Source organism: Bombina bombina, chromosome 7 (genome assembly GCF_027579735.1).
Source record: "Bombina bombina isolate aBomBom1 chromosome 7, aBomBom1.pri, whole genome shotgun sequence".
In the NCBI taxonomy this organism is placed as follows: domain Eukaryota; kingdom Metazoa; phylum Chordata; class Amphibia; order Anura; family Bombinatoridae; genus Bombina; species Bombina bombina.
In genome coordinates this window covers 413256642-413282828 of record NC_069505.1, presented here as the reverse complement: position 1 = coordinate 413282828, position 26187 = coordinate 413256642, and the positions used below count along the sequence as shown (strand labels likewise).

The 26187-nt window shown below is 40.6% G+C and overlaps 1 protein-coding gene across 1 annotated transcript in view; it reads left to right on the top strand.

Annotated features, from left to right (window-relative positions):
• The window catches only part of CSF2RB (colony stimulating factor 2 receptor subunit beta), a 68131-nt gene that overhangs the window by 20091 nt on the left and 21853 nt on the right, over positions 1-26187 (top strand). The window contains 7 exon segments of the mRNA XM_053689426.1: positions 7616-7698; positions 8700-8829; positions 15140-15303; positions 15397-15542; positions 16086-16157; positions 16159-16255; positions 16334-16514. Coding sequence (XP_053545401.1) covers positions 7620-7698; positions 8700-8829; positions 15140-15303; positions 15397-15542; positions 16086-16157; positions 16159-16255; positions 16334-16514 — 869 coding nt within the window. The 5' untranslated portion in view covers positions 7616-7619.

The window sequence follows — 26187 nt, the reverse complement described above, 5'->3', positions numbered from 1 at the left end:
AGTGTGTAGGTTATAGTAAAGGTGTGTGTCAGATTAAGGTTTTGTAGTGTATACCAGAGTGAACACTAAAATGAGAGGGTGAGAGGAAAACCACCCAGGTGAATATGAAAAGAGCTACCCGGTGGTGTGTCACAAAATTGTAGTAAAGGAAAAGAAACAGAAAATATAAATGGGGGTGTGTCCCCGTGATGCATACGTGTTGTGTACTACTATTTGGTAAATCTCGAAACAAGAAGAGGCCTTGTCTCAATGTAGAACAAACAGGAGATTCGTTTACTATTATATTTATCCCCTTTAACAGGGAGATCCCATAGGCTCAGTGATGTATGAAAGTGACAGTAATGTGGAAACACCTGCTGGACTATGTAATGAACAGGCAAAACACAACATAACATTTTTAACTAAAGAAGTGCTAACTACTTAAACAATAACAACAGTAAACCTTGATATATTGGGCATTAGCGCCAGTAATTAGTCCATTGCAGTTTTTTTGAAAGTATACTACACTTGGTCGGTTAGGGTGGATGATTTAAAACATATTCTATATTCTTTATGTTGCATATTCATCCAACCAATACTTCCATAACAGAACCATATTGATACATAATCTGAAACAAATAATACCCTATTATCAAAGCCAGGCAGGGTCAAAGCCTTGGCCAGATGTGTTTTCATTACTTTCTTACCTGAGTGTTATTCGGCAGGAAGCAAAACTGTGGGTATTTCTTAAGCTTAAGCAATTTATTATTAAGAGGAGGAGCAATACATTTTTTGGGCACCATCTTTATAAAGTTCCATATCTTACTTTATAACCAAAAGAGGCGTCCATCTTCTAGTGTAAAGAAAACATGTCCTCATATCCCTGAGGCCGTGAGTCCTGTAATCCGGCAACTGTTCCACTAATAAGATGGAGGAAAAAGCTTAGTTGAGCCTTTCCGAACCCTCTGTTGCAGGGTCCAGCTGTGATGCAGTAGCCAGAGAAAGCATCGGCTGCGGTATTTTAATCGAAAGTTCCCGGCAAAATTGCGGAAGATCCTCTGCTGTGCGGTAGATTACGGTCTTGTTATCTTTGGTGGCGATAATTGCCACTGGAAATCCCCAGCAGTATGGAATCTTGTGGGCCTGCAACTCTGCAGTTATGTGTGACAAGGATCTACGTTTTTGTAATGTCACCGGGCTCAGGTCACTGTAGATTTGCACTGGGATGCCCGCATGTTGAAGCGTCTGTTTTGCACGGGAGTTCCGAAGTATTTGCTCCTTGTCTCGAAAGTTAAGTAATCTGAGGATAATATCACGCGGAGGCGCTTAAGGAGGCGGCCTAGGCCGCAGTGCCCTGTGTGCTCTTTCGATAGTTATGTCAGGTTTGCTGGGAGTCCCTTTAACAGTCCTAAATAGACTTTGAAGATATCCCTCTATAGCAGTAGGTGATATGGACTCTGGTACTCCTCTCACCCTCAGGTTATTTTGGCGACTGCGGTTGTCTAGGTCCTCTATTTTATCATTCAATTACTGTATTAGTCCATCTTGAGAGGACACCTTAGTGGTGAGTTGTGCCACAGAGTTGGAAGTCGTAGTCTGATCATCTTCAATCACTGTAATTCTGTCTTTTATTGTAGATATGTCTTTATGCAGTTCTTTGTATAGGGTACGTACTTCATGCATTACTATATTAATATCCTCTTTGGATGACAGATGGCTGAGGTCCTCTTTTGTAACATAATTACTAAGTAATATGTCTGCTGTAGTCATTTCAGCCATTATTAACTGTTGGTCTGCTGTATCTTGGTTTTAATCACCAAATGCTTAGCACCTGCAGAGTCCTGTATTTGTTGTAATCAATCCAAATTTTACCCCACTGTTTAGTGACCCTAGTAAATCTTTCCTCCGTATACCCGCCTCAAACACACGAAACATTCAAGTAAGTCCAATGACTTCGGGATTACACACTTATATGCTTACTGTCCGGGACCCATCTCCTCAGCAAGACAACCCAGTATATTACCTGTGGTTTGTCGCGGAGACTCCACTCACTCGTGGATGCCCGGCTCTTTCTCCTTCAGCGTCTTGTGTCTCGAATCCCTCTTCCGTGTATCTGCGGTTATGTCTCAAGGCGTGCTTCAGTCACATGACTAACAGTGGGGGCGTGGGGGCCAAGTATTCTCGCTCTCCGCGAGTGCTCTCTTCCGATTACTCCATAGACATGCAATGCAAAGAAATAGAGGCACCTCCACAATCGTGCAATTAAAAATCTTCTTTATTCATAATGGAACAGCAGATGGTATATACTGTCATACAGCTCAGGTTGAGATGTCTTGGGTGATTCCCAGGGACCCACTCTTTGTATAGGGTACGTACTTCATGCATTACTATATTAATATCCTCTTTGGATGACAGATGGCTGAGGTCCTCTTTTGTAACATAATTACTAGGTAATATGTCTGCTGTAGTCATTTCAGCCATTATCAACTGTTGGTCTGCTGTATCTTGGCTCAAAGGTGCAGCTCCCTGTGGGTCTTTTGGTTTAAGGTAATGGCCCAATGTTCTATTGCTGCTGCCTTTCTCCCCTCTGGTCAGCTTTTTATTGGGTATCCCAGTGTGTATTAAAAGAGGAGAAATTCCTTTCAAAGCTGGATGTATCAAGCAGAATATTTTAAAATTAAGTTTTTTCAATAGTTTATGGTGCTGTACTGTCGTAAAATGGGGCCCACTGGAGTTGTATGACAGATTACCTGAACGCTATAGGTCCTCAGGCAACGTCCCCTGTATTAACTATTAGTGCTGGGAAATTGGGTATGAAAACAGTATTTCGTGTTTCAAGGTAGATTTTGAGGGCTAATGCAATCTGCTCTGTGCCAAATAAAAGACACTCCCTCTGTGCCTGTTCCGGTATGTTTAACAGATACAAGACCCGTCCTCTGTCAGAGTACCCTCGTGGCCAATGGCCGCCGCTGTCTTAGTCACTTTCCCTCCGCCTCTGCACTTATTCCCCCAGCTTGTTACAGGGTACTAACCTCCGTTGTGTTGGACTGTGATATTAGTATATCTACAACCGCTTTTTTATTTTTATTTCCTTCACCCAATTACCTCAAAGTACCGCTCACCTCTTATACCTGTTTGGCGCCGACTCCTGTCTGACCAGATCACACCCGGTCTTATGATCAGCTCTTGCGGTCTGTACTCTGTAACTGCGGTTCGCTTGACTGTTACTTTCTAATACTGATGCAGTCCTTTTAGTCAGCTACTTCGCTTACCACTGTTTGATCCGGGATGCGTGCCACAGGCCGCTATATGCCTGCATTCTTCTTGTCCCTATGTTGCGTTCTCTCACCGCCTTTTGCTCTCTCCTGTTATTTATAAGCCTGCTTGTCACTTGATTATGGGTGCTCCTGGGGTCATTAGAAAACCCCCCGTTTGGTCAGTATATACACTCTTTACAGCACGGGGCTCAGGAGCTCTAGCAAAAAGCTGCCATCGGCCTGCGTGGCTAAGCTCCGCCCCGCAATATTCATATTTAATAAAGTGTTAAACTGTGTATTTACTCACATTCCAATGTTCTGCACATAGGGGAATATGTTCTAAGTATTTTTAAATAGTTATATATATATATCTGTAAATATCTATACCTATAAATAATAAAACAAAATTATATATATATAGGTATAAATATATATTTGTGCAAAATACCATCAGATATATTTAAAAATATGTTTTTATGAATAAATAGAATGTATTCTGCTATGTGAGGAACATTGGAATGTGAAATATGAAATATTTTCATGTCAGGTTAGTGCACTTGAGAATATGCGATCGTGTTTGCATGCGAGTAGGGTGTTAGGTTTTTTCCATATTTTTGCTCCACTGCGCGTGATATTCTAAGTTCATCTTTTTATCGTCAAACGTCATACTCCATAGCAAGACTGAGAACAGCAACAAGACACAAGTTAGTTATACTGCATCAGCAAGGTCTCTCCCAGGCAGAAATTTCAAGGCAGACAGGAGTTTCCAAATGTGCTGTCCAAGCTCTTCTGAAGAAGCACAAAGAAACGAGCAACGCTGAGGACCTTCACAATCGAAAAATGTCCAGCAGTGCCATCAGCTCAGATTTGGCAGAAACCAGAGGGACCCAGGTACACCTTTCTAGTGTCTGGAGAAATCTGGTCAGAAGTGGTCTTCATGGAGGCTTATGGCCGAAAGCCATACATCTGATGTGGAAGGAAAGCCTATTGGGGGATATTTATCAAAGCCTCAACCATGCTGCATTTGCCGGCACCAATACGCTTGCCTAACATCACCTAATATCGTGGCCGCGGACCTGAATACGCTCTCCATATTTATAAAGAAAGCCGGCAAAAAGACGCGCACCAAGTACGGGGCGATGAGCATCGGACTGTTGTTAACTAGCAGTCATCGATCTCACGTCTATTCGGCTTTTTACCAACTTTATTTATACCCTGTCACTAAATGCCGCCACTAAACTAAAATGTTTAACCCCTATCCCGCCGCTACCGGACTCCGCCGCAACTTTAATAAAGTTATTAACCCCTATCCCACGGCTCCCGGACCAGCCGCCATTAAATAAACATATTAACCCCTAAACCTCTGGCCTCCCACATCACTACCACTAACTAAACCTATTAACCCCTAAACCGCCAGCCCCCCACATCGCCATAAACTAATTTAAGCTATTAACCCCTAAACCTAACAAGCCGCTAACTTTAAATTAAAATTACAACATTAAAAAAACCCTAACCCTACTCAAATTATTTAAATCTACTATTTTACCCTATTAAAAATTACTAAAAAAAACACATTATCAAAAATAAAAAAGAATTACACCTAATCTAATAGCCCTATCAAAATAAAAAAGCCCCCCCAAAATAAAAAAAACCCTAGCCTACAATAAACTACCAATGGCCCTTAAAAGAGCCTTTTGTGGGGCATTGCCCCAAAGAAATCAGCTCTTTTACCTGTAAAAAAAACAAAAACACCCCCCAACAGTAAAACCCACCACCAAACCAACCAACCCCCCAAATAAAAACTCTATCTAAAATTACCTAAGCTCCCCATTGCCCTGAAAAGGGCATTTGTATGTGCATTGCCCTTAAAAGGGCATTTAGCTCTTTTACCTGCCCAGACCCTACTCTAAAAATAAAACCCACCCAAAAAACCCTTAAATAAACCTAACACTAACCCCCGACGATCCACTTACAGTTATTGAAGTCCCGCTTGAAGGATTCATAAAGCCGGAGAGGTCTTCATCCAGACGGCCTCTTCGAACTTCATCTATCTGGCACGGAGTGGGTCCATCCTGAAGACATCCGGCGCGGAGCGCCGCTTCAATACAGTCGCCGCCGTAAACTGGATCTTCAATGCAAGTGACGTCATCCAAGATGGCGTCCCTTGCATTCCTATTGTCTGAAAGGTTCCAATTAGTCAATAGGATTAGAGCTGTTCAAATCCTATTGGCTGTTCCAATTTAATTGATAGTTTAATTTAATTGTAGTATAATAGTTAGGGTAGGTTAATTAATAGTTTAAAATTAGTTTCTTTTAATTCTACAGGTAAGCTTTAATTTATTTTAAGATAGGGATGTTGCAATTTTAATTTAAAGTTAGCGGCTTGTTAGGTTTAGGGGTTAATAGCTTAATTTAGTTTATGGCGATGTGGGGGGCTGGCAGCTTGGGGGTTAATAGATTTAGTTAATGGTTGTGATGTGGGAGGCCAGAGGTTTAGGGGTTAATACATTTATTTAGTGGTGGCGGGGTCCGGGAGCGGCGGGATAGGGGTTAATAACTTTATTTAGGTTGCGGCGGGGTCGGGGAGTGGCGGAATAGGGGTTAATAAATTTTATTTAGGTTGCAGCGATGTCGGGGGCGGCAGATTAGGGGTGTTTAGACTCGGGGCTTATGTTAGGGTGTTAGGTGTAAACGTTACTTGTTTTCTACCATAGAAATCAATGGGATATCTGGCAGCATCAAACATAAGCTTTCACTGCTTTCAGACTCCCATTAATTCCTATGGCATCCGCGGCCTCCAGGGTGGCGGATGGAAAATCAGGTACGATGCGTCGGAATAGCCGCAATCGTACCTGTTCACTATTTAATAACTTTGAAAAAGTGTCAAATAGAGCCGAATGTGTGATAGGAACATCTGTAATGACGTAAGCATCGATCTGCATCGGATTGAGACTGAAAGATCGTATATTACGTCACAGATGTCAACTTTTGCCGGTCTGAAAGCTTTGATAACTAGGTCGGATCAAGCTCGCCACAATTACGCTGCGGAATTCCGGCGTATTTGTGGTTGACAGCTTGATAAATCTCCCCCATTGACTCAACTATGCACGAAAACACAGGAACTTGGGTGTAGAAAAATGGCAGCAGGTTCTCAGGACTGATGAGTCAAAATTTTAGGGCAGTGTGTTCAGTGAAGGGCTTGAGAGCAGTATATGATGAATGATTGTCTGCGGGGTAGTGAGACATAGTGGAGATTCCCTGCAAGTTTGGGGCTGCATTTCTGCAAATAGAGTTGGGGATTTGGTCATAATTAATGGTCTCCTCAATACTGAGAAGTACAGGCAGATAATTATCCATCATGCAGTACCATAAGGGAGGCATTTGATTGGCACCAAATTTATCCTGCAGCATAACAACAACCCTAAACATACAGCCAAAGTCATTAAGATCTATATTTAGCGTAAACAAGAACCACGAGTCCTGGAAGTGATTGCATGTCCCCCCCACAGAGCCCTGATTTTAACATCATTGAGTATGTCTGGGATTGCATGAAGCAACTGAGGCTGCCTAAATCCACTGAAGAATTGTGGTTAGTTATCCAAGATGTTTGTAACAACCTACCTGCTGAGTACCCTAAAAAACTGTGCGCAAGTGCACCTAGAAGAACTGTGTGTAAGTGCACCTAGAAGAACTGTGTGTAAGTGCACCTAGAAGAACTGTGTGTAAGTGCACCTAGAAGAACTGTGTGTAAGTGCACCTAGAAGAACTGTGTGTAAGTGCACCTAGAAGAACTGTGTGTAAGTGCACCTAGAAGAACTGTGTGAAAGTGCACCTAGAAGAACTGTGTGTAAGTGCACCTAGAAGAACTGTGTGAAAGTGCACCTACACGAATAGATGCTGTTTTGAATGCAAAGGGTGGTCACACCAAATATTGATTTGATTAATGCTTCTCTTCTGTTCTCCCACTATGCATTTTGTTAATTGATTAAATAAACTATTAACATTTTTATTTTTAAAGCATTCTCACCTTAGAGCATTTTTTCACACCTGCCTGAAATGTTTGCACAGTGCTGTATGTGCATGTGCAAGGCAAGGGGGGCATGTGCAGTGTGTAGCAGTGTATGTGCAAGGCTAAAGTTTACATCTTCATTGTATATGTACAGGGCTTGGTGTGCATGCACAGTGTGAAGGCACAGGGCTAATTGTGTATGTGCAGTTTTTAAGTATAAGGCTATATGTGCATGTGCAGTGCATATGTTTGATATATGTGCATGGCATGCTTCTTTGTTTAGAATGTGAGATATATTTGTGCATGTGTTTTGTATTATATATTTAGGAGACATCCCAGCGTCTAATATTTGCCTTGTGTTCCCTTCCAGCTCCATGAGCAGTATGGGGGTTCCCTGCTCTTATCATGTACTCTGTATCCTAAACGTGCTTCTCAGCCTGCAGGGGGTCCAAGGTCGGTACACTAAGCGTATTTCCTTTTATACACATCACAATTGCTTGTAATTTACACAATAATCTGAGCTATGTTTCACTTCTCACTTTCCCACACTTCTCAAACATTTCACAGCAGCAATTAAAGAGACACTGAGTTCAGACATTGAACTCAGAAGTGTTTTATCATGCCCATTAAAGAGCATGTAAAATCTGTTTTACATTTAAATTAAATCAAGAAGTGTTTTTTCTGTACAACAAATACTGCAGTATCAATGATCATTGGCTGATAGGGACAGTACCTCTTGTTCTATTGGGCAGGTTTCCATATGCCCAGAGCAAAAACATGTTTGGTTTATTTAGTGCAAGAACAGCAAAGAAAAAATATATAATACATTCTGCTATGGCCTCTTGCAGATGGTACAAATAAAATATTTGAGTACAGTGTCTTTTGAGGAGCTCAAACCTTGATTATATGAGTTATCAGTCTCTTTTGATTGACATCTTCTAAGTTTAATGTATGACCTTTTGCTTTTCCTTGTCATTTTTTCTTCTGTCCTTTAATTATTTTTAGTTTGGTCCTACAATTTATGTGGTGGTTCTATGATGATGCATGGAGTTGAACTGGTTGGGCTGAGAAGGAGACTAAAATTGCCACTCACTGCCAAAGTATTTTAATGCCTAACCACACCACCAGACTACATATCCTTTTCTCAGTTCAGTCATTGGAGCTCTCTTGACTCCACCTACCGGCCTCCCTAACATAGTCCCTAACTTTTTGTCAACTGCATGAAGCTCTGCAGAATGCTTGCCCCCAAACTTTAATTTCTGGAACCACCATTTGTTCCTTATTCTCTGTTGTTGCTTATGATGTCCCATATCTCAGATACCAGCAACCATCACTTGGACCAAGGTGGAGCAACAGACATGTCTATCTTCATTTTCCTGCTTCTCTAACTACAAAGTTCCTCTGTGTCATGTCTCAGTAACATGTATTTCCTTCTTTTTCTACTCATGTCACAGGTGCTGCTGTGCTGGAATCACTGAGCTGCACCAATGACTACAGCACACACTGGATGTGTCATTGGAAAGAGAGGACAGATGCTCACAGAGTGGTCCCTCTTGGACTTTATTATGAGGACAGCGTGAGCAGGTTGGTGACAGTCAGAACAAAAGCAGAAAACGGTATATACAGCTAGATGTAAAAAGATTTGGCTCCTGAAATGATGGGTATTGGCTACCGCACAAGTCCATAAGCACCAAGCAATACACATATTGTCATGCTTATTCAAATAGAAATGAAACTCATAACTGTGACTTGTAATTCTCATGTATGTATTTATACTTTAATGTGCATTTGATTTGGAATTAATGTAAAATAACAGAATTTTTCATATTCGTTGCATTGGTCCAAAATGAACCAACAAAAGCAATCAAGTGAAAATGTTGTTGTTTTGTTTATGCGGTTAAATGTGTTACTCCAAACGTGGCACAATAAAGGTCATTTTACTTTAAACTGCAAAGGCTGGAGCACCCTTTCTTTTGGAGTTTCATTACTCCAAACGTGAGTTAGGCTTTAAAGGGGAGGTTTTAACATGATGCTAATAGAAAAAAGAAAATGTATGCTTACCTGATAAATGTATTTCTTTTTTGACATGATGAGTCCATGGATCATCTTAATTACTCATGGGATATTCACCTCCTGGTCAGCAGGAGGAGGCAAAGAGCACCACAGCAGAGCTGTTAAATAGCTCCACCCTTCCCTCCCACTCCAGTCATTCGACTGAAGTTAAGGATAGAAAGGAAAAACCAAGGTGCAGAGGTGTCTGAAGTTTACAATAACCAACAACCTGTCTTACAAGAACAGGGCGGGCCGTGGACTCATCGTGTCAAAAAAGAAATAAATGTATCAGGTAAGCATGAATTTTCTTTTCTTTTTTATGACACAATGAGTCCACAGACCATCTTAATTACTAATGGAATTCAATACCCAAGCTAGAGTACACAGGTGATACGGGAGGGACAAGACAGGGAACCTAAACGGAAGGCACCACTGCTTGAAGAATCTCTCTCCCAAAAACGGCCTCAGCCGAGGCAAAAGTCTCAAATTTGTAGAATTTTGAAAAAGTGTGAAGAGAAGACCAAGTTGCAGCCTTGCAAATCTGTTCCACAGAAGCTTTATTTTTGAATGCCCATGAGGAAGCAACAGCCCTTGTGGAATGAGCCGTAACTCTCTCAGGAGGCTGCTGTTCAGCAGTCTCATATGCAAAATGTATGATACTCTTCAGCCAAAAAGAAAGAAAAGTAGCCATAGCTTTCTGTCCCTTACGTTGTCCCGAAAAAAATCACAAACAAGGCAGAAGACTGACGAAAGTCTCTAGTCGCCTGCAGGTAAAACTTTAAAGCACGGACCACGTCCAAATTGTGCAGAAGTCGTTCTTTCTGAGAAGAAGGATTAGGACACAAAGAAGGAACAACAATCTCCTGATTAATGTTCCGATCAGAAACAACCTTAGAAAGAAATCCTAATTTAGTACGTAAAACTACCTTATTTGAATTGAAAATAAGATAAGGAGACTCATACTGTAATGCCGAGAGCTCTGACACTCTCCGAGCAGAAGAAATAGAAACAAGAAATAAAAACTTTCCAAGATAACAACTTAATATCTAAGGAATGCATGGACTTGAATGGAGCCCCTTGAAGAACTTTGAGAACTAAATTAATATTCCATGGAGGAGTAACTGGTTTGAAGACAGGGCCTGATCCTGACCAAGGCCTGACAAGATGATTGTACATCTGGGACATCCGCCCAGACGTTTGTGTAACAAAATAGATAAGGCCGAGATTTGACCCTTTAAGGCACTTGTCGATAATCCCTTCTCCAAACCCTCTTGGAGAAAAGACAAAATTCTAGGAATCCTAACTCTACTCCATGAGTAGCCCTTGGATTCGCACCAATAGAGATATTTACGCCAAATCTTATAGTAAATCTTTAAAGTTATAGGCTTACGAGCCTGAATCATGGTCTCTATGACGGAGTCAGAAAACCCCCGCTTGGATAAAATTAAGCGTTCAATCTCCAAGCAGTCAGCTTCAGAGAAACTAGATTTGGGTGAAGGAAGGGCCCCTGAATTAGACGGTCCTTTCCCAACGTAAGACTCCAGGGTGGCTGAGATGGCATGTCCACCTGATCTGCATACCAAATCTTGCGAGGCCAAGTCGAAGCACAGGGGATCACCTAGGCTCTCTTCTGCCTGATTTGAGCAATGACCCTAGGAAGAAACCAACGCAGGCAATAGGTAAGCTAGACTGAAAGTCCAAGGTGCCGCCAGGGCATCTATCAGTACTGCCCTGAGGGACCCTGACCCGTACCATGGAAAACTTGGCACTTTACCGAGATACCTGGAAATCCAAATTCAGACGACCTCATTTTAGAATCAGGCAGGATAACACTTATGGATGGAGTTCCCACTCCCCCGGATGAAAAGTCTGCCTGCTCAGAAAGTCCACCTCCCAGTTGAACACTCCTGGGATGTGGATCGCCGACAGACAGCAGGGGTGGGTTTCAACCCACTGGAATAATTTGGTTATCTCTAACATTGCTAAGGAACTCATCGTTCCTCCCAGATGATTGATGTAATCGTCCGATTGGAACAGATAAACTGAACCGAGTCTCAGGCCTGAAGAGCATTGAAGACTGCTCTCAGCTCTAGAATATTTATAGGAAGAACAGACTCTGACTAAGTCGAAAAGTCCCCAATGCCCTTAGAGATCCCCAGCCCCCATTCTAGAAGGGCTGGTGATTGTTGACACAATCACCCAAGATGGTCCGCGAAAGCAGGGATCCCTGGGGAAGATGATCTGGACACAATTTCAAAGTACCAGCACCTGGGGGATGGATTTGAACTCCCAAACTTCTGCTTTCCAAGCAGCTGTGCTAGCCACTAAGCTATGCCAGAAAGACAGCCACTATTGAAGAAAACCCTTTGTCTCCTGCTCCAGTAATATTTGAGGAGACAAGTTCGCATAAACTCCATTCCATTGTTTGAACATGTTTAATTGCAGAGGACTGAGGTGAACCCGAACAAACGGGTTGATGTCCATTGAGGCCACTATCAGCCTGATACCTCCATGCACTGAGCCACTGATGGCCAAGGAGTGGACTGCAGAACTAGACCAGAATCAAAATCCTATATTTCCTGACCTCTGTCAGAAAAAACTACAATGATCCTAAGAAAGATTGCCCTTTTTGGAATTAAGCAGCTCTTTTCCAAATTCACCTTCCAACTGTGAGATCGCAGGAAGGAAGACAAGATTGCAGTGGGCAATGTTGCTTGTTGAAAGGATGGTGCCTGGAGCCGGATGTCGTTCCCGATAGGGCTCCACTGCAATGCCCGTAACTGAGCACCAACAACAGCAACCCCAAAACCCTTGTAGAAAAATTCTGGGAGCTGTAGCAAGACCGAAGGGAAGAGCCACAAATTGGAAGTTAAAGGCAAACCCCTTTAAACTTGTGATGATCCTAGTGAATAGGAATATGTAAGTACACGTCCTATATGCCATGAATAGACCCTCTTGGGTCCAAGGAAGAATGGAACGAATAGCTTCCATCTTGATTAGTCAATAATATTAGTCTGACAGTTCCCTTTTCAGGGACCATGAACAGAAAGGAATAGAAACTATCCCTCCCAGGTCGGATAAGCTTCCTACAAATCTAAGAGCGCCTCTCCTTCTGTCTGGTCTACTGAAAATCTTGAAGACAGAACCTTAGGAGGAAGATCTTAAATTTCAGTTTGAATCTCAAAAGCAAGTTTGAATGAGGAAGGAAAAGCTGCCCCCCAAGATCCTGTCCTGGATCGGGGGCAGACTCTTCATGCTGCCTTTGATTCAATAGCAGGCTTTTTGAATTTCATTCCCCCTATTCCAAGACCGATTGGGTCCTCCAGGAAGGCTTGGACTGCTCCCCTCTTGGAAGAGGGAGTGGAGGATTTTCCTTAAAAATTTGAAAGGAAATAAAATTACTCTGATGTCCAATTTAACTCTCACCAAAAGGTTAGACTTAGATGAGACATCAGGATTTTAACCATAACATTCTTCGGGCCATTATAGGAAGTCTGAAATCCTAACTCCCCCTGAAAGTGAACATCAGCAGAAAGGAAGTTGGATAATTTCAAGGCCACTTTAAGGGGAAGTGTCTATCCGATAGGAATAGACAACACATTAAGTAAAATTCTTTTTTTTTTATGCTACCACACTAGTGATGTTTAACACTGAAGGTAGCCATTGTAAACCCTGGTGAACAAACATTCTTTTAACCTCCTAGGGAACTGTCAGTCAAGACTCCGCAATAGAGCCTTACACAGAAAGTATCCATTAACGTTAGGAGATGGAGAAAAAGGGGGTACCCAGTCTCTCTGTAGCCCTTTCTGGTACCCAAAATTACGTACACCATGGAGGACACATCAATATACTTGTTTCATTTTACTGTACAGATAAGGATTGACTACGCCGTAATGTCGGAGTCATTCAGAAAGGTTAGAACCTCCTTAGACAACAAACGGAGGTGTTCAACTTAAACTGAAAGAGACAACTTCAGTATCAGATAAAGGTAATACCCAGACAGATCTTCCTCTTCAGGCTCAAGGAAGAAGCATTCGGAGTAGCTATAACTGTATCTGATTAAATACATTTCATCAGGCATTTTCCCTGTAGTATGGGAAAAGCAGACAATGCAACAGATATCGCCATGACATTAAAGAAGCGATGTCTTGCAAAGTAACTCCAGATGGAGTTTGCGAGGAACAGCAGGGCACTGCATGTGTGGGCTATAAAATTTTATGGACACTTTCTTTATCAATCTGACTCACATATAGAAGAAGAAATAAATAAAAGTCTTAACCCTATGTTAAAAAAAAAATTAACATATAACAAACGTTACTGCCTCTTTAAATGTTAAAGTGTAACTTTTTATTTTTTATGAGGTCAGAAATGGCTGAAAATGTACATGAGGAATTTGATTGAGTACTACAAAACCTTTTTTATACTACCACACTCCTTTACACCTCAGCTTAACCCAGCTGAGGTGTCAGTCAGCCTCTCTGTTTAACATCCTGACTCAACTTAGTGCTATCTTGAGCGCAAACACGCAGACATAAATTCCACCGTTCCTTCCGATAACCGGAAGAGTTAGGAAGGAGGAGCTGTCTGATAAGTGTAAATTCTTAGACTCAAATTCCTTTGCTCCTTCCGATAACCGGAAGCGCTAGGAAGTAGGTGCGTAATGAAATTGGCGCCATTCACAAGCTCCGCCCCTCGTGGGCATTTTAATAGGCATCTCCCGGTCACCATTATGTAGTGCAGTCACCGGGAGCAAAGGAATAGACTGAACAGCTTCAGATTAAATAGCTGCTTAGTTTGTTTGCCACAACTTAACATAGAAACGCCCCGCCAAACAGCTCAATGGAGTCTCAATAAATAATCCCAATATGTAATCTCCCGGTCGGCTATTATTAGTTATGAGACCGCCGGGAGATGAGTCACATGTCACATTCAGCCCCAGTGCATGTGTCCTAAATGCCATGGTCTCCTGTGAATCTGTGTAACCCTTTAACAAGAGCCCAAGTTCAATGAGGTCTTAATAAAAATAATAAAGTGCCCAAACTTTTTCTGAGTACCTTCAACCACCAGAAATAAAGTCAGCACTTACCTCATCTTCTGAGTAAAATCCCTCAGGTTTTCAGGGTAAGGGCAGCAACAATATATGGGAGGCCCAGTGAGAATTATGTCCCACAAGTTCCCATTGCTCTAAAGCCACCACTGCTCTACTGAAGAGACTGATATGGACTAAGGCTACACCCTAGAACAAAGCAGCACAATCTTGCACTACTTTAAAAATAATAAACTCTTGATTGAAGAATCTTTTTCTAACACCTCACTTTACCACTTCCTATCACTAACATAGGCAAAGAGAATGTCTGGAGTGGGAGGGAAGGGAGGAGCTATTTAACAGCTTTGCTGTGGTGCTCTTTGCCGCCTCCTGCTGACCAGGAGGTGAATATCCCATTAGTAATTAAGATGATCCGTGGACTCATCATGTCATAAAAAAGAAAGGTTAATTTGATGATATAAAGTAAATTGCAAATTATGTAAAATGATTCACTCTATCTGAATAATGGAAGTTTAACTTTGACTTCCGTGTTCCTACAAACAATATCATAACTTATTTTTATAATACAAAGTTTGTTGCTTTGTAAACGTTATACTTCATGTGTGTTCAAGAGAGATCAACATGACCGTTACAAGCTTAACATGCCTCCAACTTGTTTACCGAGCTTTTCTCTACAACACTTGACATTAATGGGCTCTAGGTTTTTATTAAGAGTGATTAACGCTAACAATGAAATAAGATGAATTTTAATTGATTAAACATAAATATCCTAATCTCAGTCTTATATGTTAACAGAAGTCGCTGTGTGCCCTCATATCCCCAGCCAGATGGTCCTGATGGCCTACAAATGAGTTGCAGAGTTAATGTGTCTGGATTCATTATCACAATGAAGGCCAACTTCACCTTCCTGCCAGAGCACATCATACAGAGCACGGCAGAAATTACACCGGCTCACAGAGGTTAGATGTCATGGTAGAACCAGTTGATAGATGCAGACTATCAGCAGTAGAAAAGATAACAAGGAAAATTTATGGTGGTTTTTTTTTTTGCAGTCCAGGTACCTCCTCCACAGGGGCTCATGATACGTTCTGAGGATGGACAACTGATTATGACCTGGAAGACCCCAAGTTTTTCTAACCCGTCTCTGGCTCTGGTTTATCAGATGACATATTGCAGAAAGGACTGGGAAAAATGGGAGGTAAACTAAGATATACTATATACTTACCTTACAGTACAATTGTGTGTGGTGGTATAGCCTAACTTAGTCATTAATTAGATTATTAGTGGGCACCTTATTGGACCTGAGGGCTGTATATTGTGCTTAGAAGTTTACAATCTGACCCCATCATTTCTTTTAAAATTTTAAAACAATGTCTTATTGTTACCACCAGAAAAAAATGTATCAACCTATTTTACCCAAGAAAACACTAAATGCTAAAAATAGCACTTTGTGGTCCTTAGCGTTACACTTACTGCCATGTTGTAGCCTTGTTACATAACCTTCTACCTTAGGAGTATAGTTCTTCGTAGTGACATGTTGCTTTAGTGGACCCTTTATGAAAGAAGGGGAGTGGATTTGTAAGAGGCAAAACATATCACTCAACACTAAACTTATACTGAACGCAGATGAATAGACATTTTAATTCGACATTGTCTAGGTCGTAATTGTGCCCACAACAATGAGTATGGATACTACAGGCAGAAAAGTGATCTTCTTTTCCCTTCCTGTTTTGCATTGCAGGATGCTCCTTCCGTAAATGTGGAAGAGTTGGAGGTTAGACTTGATGCCCATCTGTTTGTCCCAGGAAGCACTTTACCTGTTCAGGGTTAGAGCTCGAATCAAGGAAGGGCAGAATTTAAGGGGTATATGGAGCACCTGGAGCAAAGCCCTTGACTGGGAGGTGCCTAAAGGTATCTGGCGACAATCCTTATGGTGTCATGGCTTTAGCTTATAGCTATGCCCCACTAACGGCTTCTTTTTCTCACCAGATGATGAGGAAAACCCTCAAAACTTTCAGTGTGTGTACGATGGTTTAGTGGAGATGAAGTGCAGCTGGGAAGTGAGATCAGAGGTCACATCATCTGTGATGTTTGCCTTGTACTACACTCAGATCTTCACTAAATCTCATAAAGATGCCACCACGTCTCCAGGACCAACCTCTGTTACAAGGTGAGTTCTGGTGTATCATGTCATTACATACCCATAAATACTCCTAGCTAATTAATTAACTTTATATCCATCAGCAAACATTTATTATTCAGACACGTTACTGTACCCTCATTTCCTTTAATAAACACCTTCAGTTACAATAACTAGCAAATTAAAGGGACAAGGAACACAACATTTTTATTTCATGATTCAGATAGAGCAGCAATTTTAAACAACTTTTTATTTTCCTTCTATTATCGCGTTTCTTTGTTCTCTTGATATCTTTTGTTGTAAAGCAGGGATGTAAGCTCAGGAGTGTGCACGTGTCTGGAGCACTATATGGCAGCAGTTTTGCAAGAATGTTATCCATTTACAAGAGCACTAGATGGCTACATAGTGCTCAATACATCTACCTAGGTATCTCTTCAACATATACCATGGGAACTAAAGCAAATTTGATAATAGAAGTAAGTTGGAAACTTTTACAAAATTGTATGCCCTGTCTGAATCACCCAAAAAAACATTTTTGGATTTCATATCTCTTTAACTCCTTAATCCAAAAAGATGTAATATAATATATACACAATCTCATGTTACTAGTAATAGAGGAGGTCTCTAGGTTGAATATTTCTGTAAAAAATGAAATTGCTACAGTTAAGGAAAACACTTTTAGGAGTGCTTACTGCGGACACTACAACAGACTGGGTGTCTAGATTAAAGACACAAGTTGATAAGTACAAGAATGACCTATTGACATTTAAGAACAAGACATCTGTTACAGTTTAAAAAATTTAATAGGTGGCTGTATGGCCATGATAAACACTTCTTCTTATGGTCGTAGGAAAACCCTATAACAAGACCAGACGTGTAAACCCTTACTACAGTAGACAGCAGTGGAGTTGATTCTTCTGATAATGAACCACAGGCTAAGACACATACACAGACCCAAACTGGGGTGGTTATGAGATCTACACAAAAAACCCCTTTACCACCCCAGGCTCCGGACAAAGACACAACAGGAGGGGGGGGGCGTAAAAAGAAAAAATACACTAAGGAAGAACAAACAATAGTTTATAATCTCAGTTCAAGGCCTCTTACAACTGATGAACTGAAGGTATTAAATAAAGGCTTATCCTTTGTCCCCACCCCTACATGTGACAAATTTATTCTTCAAGTAGATATGAGCAGATTTCAGAGACAACTGAAGCTAAAATAATTTTTTAAAGAACAAGGTAATTATGTGGTTAAACCATTTAAACCCACAAGTGTCTTTGAACCAAGTAATACTCATACCTCCATTAAAACCTTTCACCGAATATAGGTGCTTCCAGTCCTAATGGATATTGATCATGATATTCCCCCTTATAGGGATAACTGAGCAAATCTGAAAGGGCAGCTATTGGTTCTCTGTCTTCGGACAGCGAGATAGTTATTCACCCTGCTGATAAGGGCGGGGCTACAGTAAGCCTTAATTATAGTGACTACAGACAGGAGGCTCAAAGACAATTACTGGATGGGATCACTTACTGCAAATTGGCTGTTAATCCTACTAGTAAATATAAAAAATTAGATTGATGAGTTCTTGAGAATGGCCTTTTTGGCCAATGTTATTGATGAGGATGCATTTGGTTTTCTTTCTTTTGACTTTTCCAGTATGTCCCTATTCTATATCTTCTTCCAAAGATACATAAGTCATTGGAGAGTCCCCTGGCAGACTGATTGTGTCTGCCAGGGGCTCTCTCCTTCAACCGTTGGCTGAATATGTAGATTATTTTCTACAGACGGTAGTCCAGAAACCAAATCATACCTTTGAGATTCCTTTGAACTCATCGGTCTCATCGGTGCTGTGCAGGACACAGACATCCTAGTCAAATATGGCCCCATCATATGCTAATATCTATATGGCTATGTATGAACGGTCCAATATTTTCTCCATGCGGAACCCCATCAACAATATCGTCGTTACATCGACAAAGTCTTTTTTATTTGGAGTGACACTGTAGATAATCTCTATCCATGGTTTGAAGGGTTGAACTCTTTAGACTCCACCATTAGATTAAAGATGGAGTGTGATGTGCATAGGATACACTTTTTGGATTTGGAAATCTATAAGGTACATACAGAGAATGAATACAGGTTACAAACTACTCTTTTTCCAGAAAATGACTGATAAGAATTCTATTTTATATTATAATAGTTTTCATCCTAAATTCCAACGTGATGGGATCATTTCTTCGCAACTCCTGCAGGTCCTGCGCAATAATACGGATAGCTTATCACAAGAAGAAGCAACTTAATGAGATGTTGGAACGTTTTCTCCAAAGAGGATATCCCCCCGAAGTTGATTGTGGAACAAAGCAAGAAGGCAGAACAATGGACACAGGAAGAGCTGACTATTAGGCAACACACCAAGACAGATGATAAAAGCCTGAATTTTATTACCACCTACACCCCGGGCACTAATGTCTTGGCATCTACAAACAAGAAAAATTGGAATATACTTTCTGAGGAATCTAGCCTCCCATTCTATAAAAACCCCACCACCAAGGGTGGGTTATAAGAGGGCAAAAACATTTACGAGATCTTTTGTTATTAAAATGATCCCCTTCTCTGTTATGACAGACGTACTTGGCTTCCTAAGGGCAAGCAAGGTTGTTTCTGCTGTGGGAACTGTATTACGTCTAATAGTCTCATAAACAGGGAGCACTTTCCATCACCCCAATACCAACAAGAGGTTTACTATCAGACACAGGCTTACATGCACATCTGATTTTGTGGTGTATATCATTGCCTGTCCTTGTACTTTTTACTACTTTGGTAAAATGGTGACATCTTTCCGTGAAAGACTTGCAAATCATAAAACAGCCATTAGGCACGCATTGGATAAGGGTCGATCTGACCAGCCTGTTGCTCGGCACTTCATGCAAGCAGGACACTCAGTGTCCATGCTAAGGTTGATGCTTATAGACCCTGTCCCGTCCCCTTGACGAGAGGGGGATAGAGCTTTAGCATTATTACAATTGGAGTCAAGATGGATTTTTCACTCTGGACACTCTACTAAGGGATTGAATGCGAACATAGATTTTGCCTGCTGCTACCGCAAGTGAGAACAAATGGTGGTAGCTGTCCGTATGTTTCTACATATTCCTGAGGCAAGAAGCTTGAAATAGTGTGGGTGTTTTACATTCATAACTTTTGTTTTTGGAAAATACTTTAGGTGTTATGTTGTTATACGCATACTGACACCTTGATATCTCTGTGTATAGATGATGTCAGTAAATGCTCTAAGACATGCTGTATTTTTGTGATTAACGATCATATTTTTCTATATATTGTATGAAATTAAGTGTAATGTTCTTCACATGTGTTTGTTTATATTTATACAGTAGCCGCTTCTCTCCCCTTCAAGCGATCGCATTTCTGCAGCTATGATGCATCATCTGGCTGCTTGTGTACCTCATCACCATGCCAACTGGTGACATGGGCGGTGACGTGCGTAGGCGCCGGATGATGACGTAAACCGGGTAAGCGCCATTGTTATAGACGCATTAGGGCCTGGTGATCTTTGGCTTGTTTGCAGGGTGGAACAGCTGTGATTGTTTGTGCTAATTGGGTAATGGTATTTAAGTAAGGTTTGTGTATGTTGTCATTTATGTCTGCACGGCCCTCCAATGAGAAAGGCTCTTACGTGAGCCGAAACATTTGGGCAAGGCCCTTGTTTCTTTGTTTTTCACTTATAAAGGAGTTGAACATATTCCCTGTCTCTTGTGCCTGCTTTGGGGGTCTGACAAACGCTGGAAACCGAGCGTTGATCTCTATACGAACTTTGTACATGATAATAAGCAATGCACCGGGGTGTTGTTTTTGCTGGTGTGTGGCCGCTTCATTTGTATGTTTTATATAAATATATATGTCTGAGCTGCAGGAAGCTCCAGCAGTCATGGCTGTAAAAATACAAGCAAGTGCTGGAGTTTCTGAACTCATGGCATCTGTCTGTATAGAAGGTAGATGCCTTATCATTACAGATAATAACACTGTGTGTGTCACCATCTGTAACAATCAGCTTCTTGTGCCGGCAGGAAGTGTGGGAGGGAATGCGGGAGGCGGGTGTGCAGAACAAGAGGCAGTGGGGGAGGGGAGTGGGAGGGGCCCTAAACTACAGGAAATTTTTGAAGGGAGAGGGAGGGATGGGAACAAGTTACAAGAAAATGGGAATTTGACGTGGGGGGGAACCCTCTATAATGATCACGGGGAGGGAGAAGGGTATTTATAAAATAAATAATACAAAAACATATAAACTTGGCCAGTACCTAAGATGGTCGCCACTAGTAGGAGGGGAGAGGCTTAAAGAGCTGTTTGGGGGCGAAGATCAGAAAGGTGGGAGGGTTGAGAAGGGATCACAACACGTTGAGAAAAAAATGAATAAAAGAAAAAAGTAAAATAAAATAAAATCCAAAAACCTTCGACCAGTACCTAAGATGGTAGTGACCAGTGGGGTGAGGGTGGGAAGAGAGCTGTCTGGGAGGGATCAGGTAGGGATTAAGGGAGTGGGAGGTGTCAGGTGGGAGGGTAATTTCTACTCTGCATCAAAAATTAACCTAACAAGCTACTAATGGATTAACTCCTTCACTGCCAGGAATTTCACATAAGGTGGGTCAATCAGCAATGCGGATCCCGGAACCGCTGGAGACGCAGTAAGAGAGATCTCTGAGCTTGGCCCCGGCACAGCGCAAGACGCAATGGGCGTATGACGTCGACAAGCACGCAAGATCGAAGTTGCGCTGAGTCCCAGCTACACGTGGAGTAAACCTCCATCGCTCCATAGGCAGCTTGTTTGTTTGTGTCTGCCTGGAGAAGCATCTTTGGAGCTGGAGACCGCCGGAGATTCCCTGAAGGCAATTGCCGGCCGTTTGCCAAGGCCACAATCTTTATTCAGGCCTGACAAGTACCGGAGCACTTGGGTCGCAAAGGATGGGAAAGACCCGGTGAGAGAAAGAGGCACAGAGACCTGGAAACTATACCTCCATAAATATACACAGAGCCGTGCCCGGAGCGGAGGGGAGGATCCACCAAAACTGGGGCAGACAGGAGATCTAGACCAGAGGATTCCTCCCGAATAAAAAGAAGAAAGACAGCTGAGGAGACCTAAGGTATAGAGCTGAGATCTTGTACCTTAAAAAGGGGGGAGCTGTTCCGGAATAGATAGGAGGAGTTACACCAAACCTGGTTTTTGGGTGAAGAAGGAGACTTTGGATACTAAAATCACCGCAGGAAGAAGTGTCGCATAGACCGCAAGTATATACTTATCTTTCTTTTGCTGATAAACAGTCTTGTCAGGGAGGCTGTCCCTGACATTTCTTTAAACAAAACAGTTTGCAAGCTGAAGATATAGAGCTTTACTCTAACCAGTTATGTATTGGCTGCCTGCTGTGTGTACCTGAGGCCCTTAAGATAATAAAGGGTGTGTAACAGGAGAGGAAAACTGTAAAAGCCCACACCACTTGATATACCCTGAAGATACTAATCTCAGGGGGACTTATATTCTCTGGGTTAAAAATTGCTCTAAGACTGAGGAAGAGGACACTATACAAGTAATTACAAGATTCAAGAGACATTGGAGTCACAAAGCATTTAGTAAAACCCAGAGACTGTGTTTTTTTGATAAGGGGCAGCTATTATAGATTAATGGTCTGCCTTTATTTGAATTTAGATATATTGAGATGTGAGAGGATATAACATACTAAGATTTATTGTATGAAGTTTTTTTTTTTTTTTTTTTTGTATGATAAGGCATAAAGGTAGAAAATAAGTGGTGATACTGAATTTGTATATAGTATTAAGACTGTATTAAGACTGTTCCATAAAATTTGCTATCTGTATTGCAAATAGTTTAAAGCTAAGGTTAACCTAGATGGTTGAAGTAAAATAAACCAATAAACACCCACTCAAAAGGAAAGGGGAGAAAAGAAAACATTTTTCTCTTGAAATATCTATGAGTTATATTTTGGATATAAAAATAAAAGTATTGCTAAGACCAATCATAATATCTATAGCCTCATATTACGTAGATAAATATCTGCTGTAAATAAAACTGAGGAATTGCTGAAAATTGAATAGGAACTAAAATTGTTTCTGCTGAACAGATCTATATAAATTTAAAGTGATCTGTTGGTATCCTTTTTATACAGGCATTCACGACACGCATTAAACACTTTTTTTTTTTTTTTCTCACTAGTATCACCACTAACAATATCAACACAATTTAGTCTAATCAAGTAAGGACTAGACTTAAAGATAAGGTGAAAGGGAGAGATAAAGGAGGGAGTCTAGATTGAATTTATTTACTCTCTACACACTATATATACACACTATTAGGGGGGGTTTTTTTTGTTTGTTTTTTAGTTTTTGAAGAGTGCACGTAATTTCACTTCACTTTTTTCTTTTTATTTTTTTTCCTCACTGTAACACAGCCACACATTCCGAAAAATAAAGGCTTATCTTTTCTTCACTATCTATGGAAAAATTTATTACCAATGCTAAAAATTAATCCCCTGCCATGCCTGCTAAAAAGGATAAAAAACCTAGATCTGTTCTAGAGTAACTCAATTGATACAACAAATACACCTACACAAAATCCAGAGGTAAACATAATGTTCAATCAAATAGCTGACCTTATACTCCCCCAGTTCGAATCCCTTAAAAAAGATATAGCTGGACTGACGAATGAATTCCGACAATTTTCAAACAGAATTGCCCGAGGTAGAAACTAGGGTTTCCGAGCTGGAGGACTATAAAAACTCCCAAGAAGTTCAACTTAGAGAATACGATGTTAAGATTAAAACCATGCAATCTAAAATAGAAGATTTGGAAGACAGGTCTCGGCGTAATAACGTCAGGGTGGTAGGACTGCCCGAGACTAGAGAGTTTGATGACCTAATAAAATTTGCTTCACAAACGCTCCCCCCAATTGCTCGAGATGAATATTCAACCAGAAGGGGTGCTAGTTGAGCGGGCCCACAGGACAGGACAGATAAAGAGATTTCAGTGATGGGTATAGTAGACCGCGTATAGTGGTCATACGTTATCTTAACTTTCAAGACAAAATTAACATCTTAAGACACTTTAGAAAACTAAATACACTAATGATAGGTAATACACGCATACATCTCTTCAAGATTTTTCAATAGAAACCTCTACTAAACGCAAGGAAATGGCTCCATATTGGCACAGCTATTATTAAGGCAGGATACAGAGCCAGAATGAGATACCCTGCACAAATATTGGTTGATGTGGATGATACAACTCAAACGTTTAATAATGCATCAGAAGTGAAGCTCTTTTTTGAAAGATATAAAATAGAGTTTAATAAGGGCTCCATGTACTAAGCCGTCAATTCATCCGTCATTTTAGGACGCGGATAAACTCGCCGTTACCTCGCCGCGGGCGAATGGTGTCCGCTGTCACTATGTACTAATAATCCCCCAATAAATAGACAAGTCTAGCCCGCCGCGAGCAGTTGGCGGATTATTGATAAATTTGACGTCTCGCTCGCCGCGACTAAGCTGATGTACTTTTAACTTTCAGTTGAATTGTCTGGCCAATTATTAACACGTGACATGCAAGGTGTCACGAACATCATAGTAAGTCGCGGGAATAGAATTTTGCTCCTATAAAAGTTCAACTTATCTAAACAACTTTATTATTGTTCTAAATTTTTTGAAGAGTGATAACAGAGCGTTATTTTTGTAATATTTATTTACAATTTGGATATGGCTTCATCTGGATCTAATAATATCTAAATATTAATATAAAAATAATTATAAAGATTGACAACTATACAATACAAATTTAAAATATAGATTACTCTTTAATTACAGTCGACAAATTTGGCGCAATTTATGTACATGGAAATGAGAGACAAATTAGACGCCAGTTATGCTGTACAATGCTGATATTACTGCCTTTTATATATGTCTAGACTGGCGTCTAGATTGACTTTCCTATTGTTTTGTACCTTGCCCGCCACCTAAAAGGTGGCGAGGCAAAAATAACGAGGTGGGGAGCGGAAATTGTAGCGAGCGGACAAATAGATTTTTTAGTACATTCGTTTTTGTGCGAGTTGGGTGGTCAAATGTGTCTAATTACAGTGAAAAAATGGAGAGGTAGCGAGGTTTGGCGGATAAGTACGCTCGCAATTTTAAAGATGCGAGTTTGAACATAGTTGACGACTTTGTCATATCAGTTTGCGAGTTTTGACGCGAGATTTTGTTGCGGGGTAGCTCGCTGACTGCTTAGTACATGGAGCCCTAATACTACAGAGAGCAAAAATAGAGATACATTCCTAGATAAAAATTATATAGGAGTCAAATTAAGTTAAACTCAAGGAAGACTGTTCTAGGTATTTGGAATGACTGAAATAAGGTTGACAATTGTGATTGGTGTGTTTTCATCCCTCCCCCCAAAAGGAGGGAGTATGAATTAAATGTTTTTAATTTTGTTTATATTTTTAAAGTGCTACAGGTAACCAAAAAGAAGTCAAAAGTGTGTTACCTAATATAAATGCTTTCTATACGGGGGGAGAGAATTTTTTTTTTTTTTTTTTATGTTTTTGTTTTTTCTTCTCTTTATGCTCCCCTCCACCCCCCCTGTGATAAAAAATATGAGAATATACAAAACTAGAAATGACTTCTGAGCTCAAACTAATATCAAGGAATGTGGGAGGGATAACGTCTCCAATTAAAAGAAAGAATATTCTGAAGCAGCTTAAAAAAAAACAGAAACCTGATATAATCTTTTTGCAAGAATTGCATCTAAAGGCAGCTGAAATTGATAAACTAAAGGTTGGGATGGATTGCAGAGGTGCTGGCCACTCCATGTAATAGTAGAAAATGTGGCGTGGCTATTTTATTCCAGAAGAACCTTAGCTATAAGATTATAAACCAGGATCTAGACCCATCCGGTAGATATATTGTTACACAAATAGAAGTAAATAATAAACTCTGGACACTTTGTAATTTATATGGACCAAATGAACTCGATGATTCAGTTCTGGAATAAAATTAAGAATAAGCTGATTCCATATTTGGACCGTAATTTAGTGATAGCCGGAGATTTTAATATGACTCAACACCCGAGATAGACAGGTTCAGATTGAGTTCGCCAAGATTTTAGGCAAGGGAAGCTAAATTTTTTAGGGACTTTTGCAAAATTTTAATTTAAAAGATATATGGCGAATACAACATCCTGATACACGCAACTATACATGTGAATCAAAATCACATAAAAACTTTTCTAGAATAGATTTATTTTTGCTAGAAGAGAAACTGCTATCTCTAGATGTTGAGTCACAAATCTCGGAAATCACCCTGTCGGATCATGCGATAGTGAGTATAAAATTACAGAGTTCTCCTTCTAGGGGTAAGAATAATAACATTTTTCATTTTCCAAATTACATGTCAAACAATACACAATTTAGAAATTGGTTGGTGGAAGCCTGGAGAGAATATTATAGAAATAATATGGGGTATTTACATAAAATAGAAACTTTCTGGGAGGCAGGAAAGACTGTCCTGAGAGGTGAGATAAAAGCACACATGATCAAGGAAAAAAAGAAATATAAACAACAAGAGACCCAACTTGCTAACCAACTCAAAAATGCATACAGGAGATATTTGAGTGAGCCGAATAATACTCA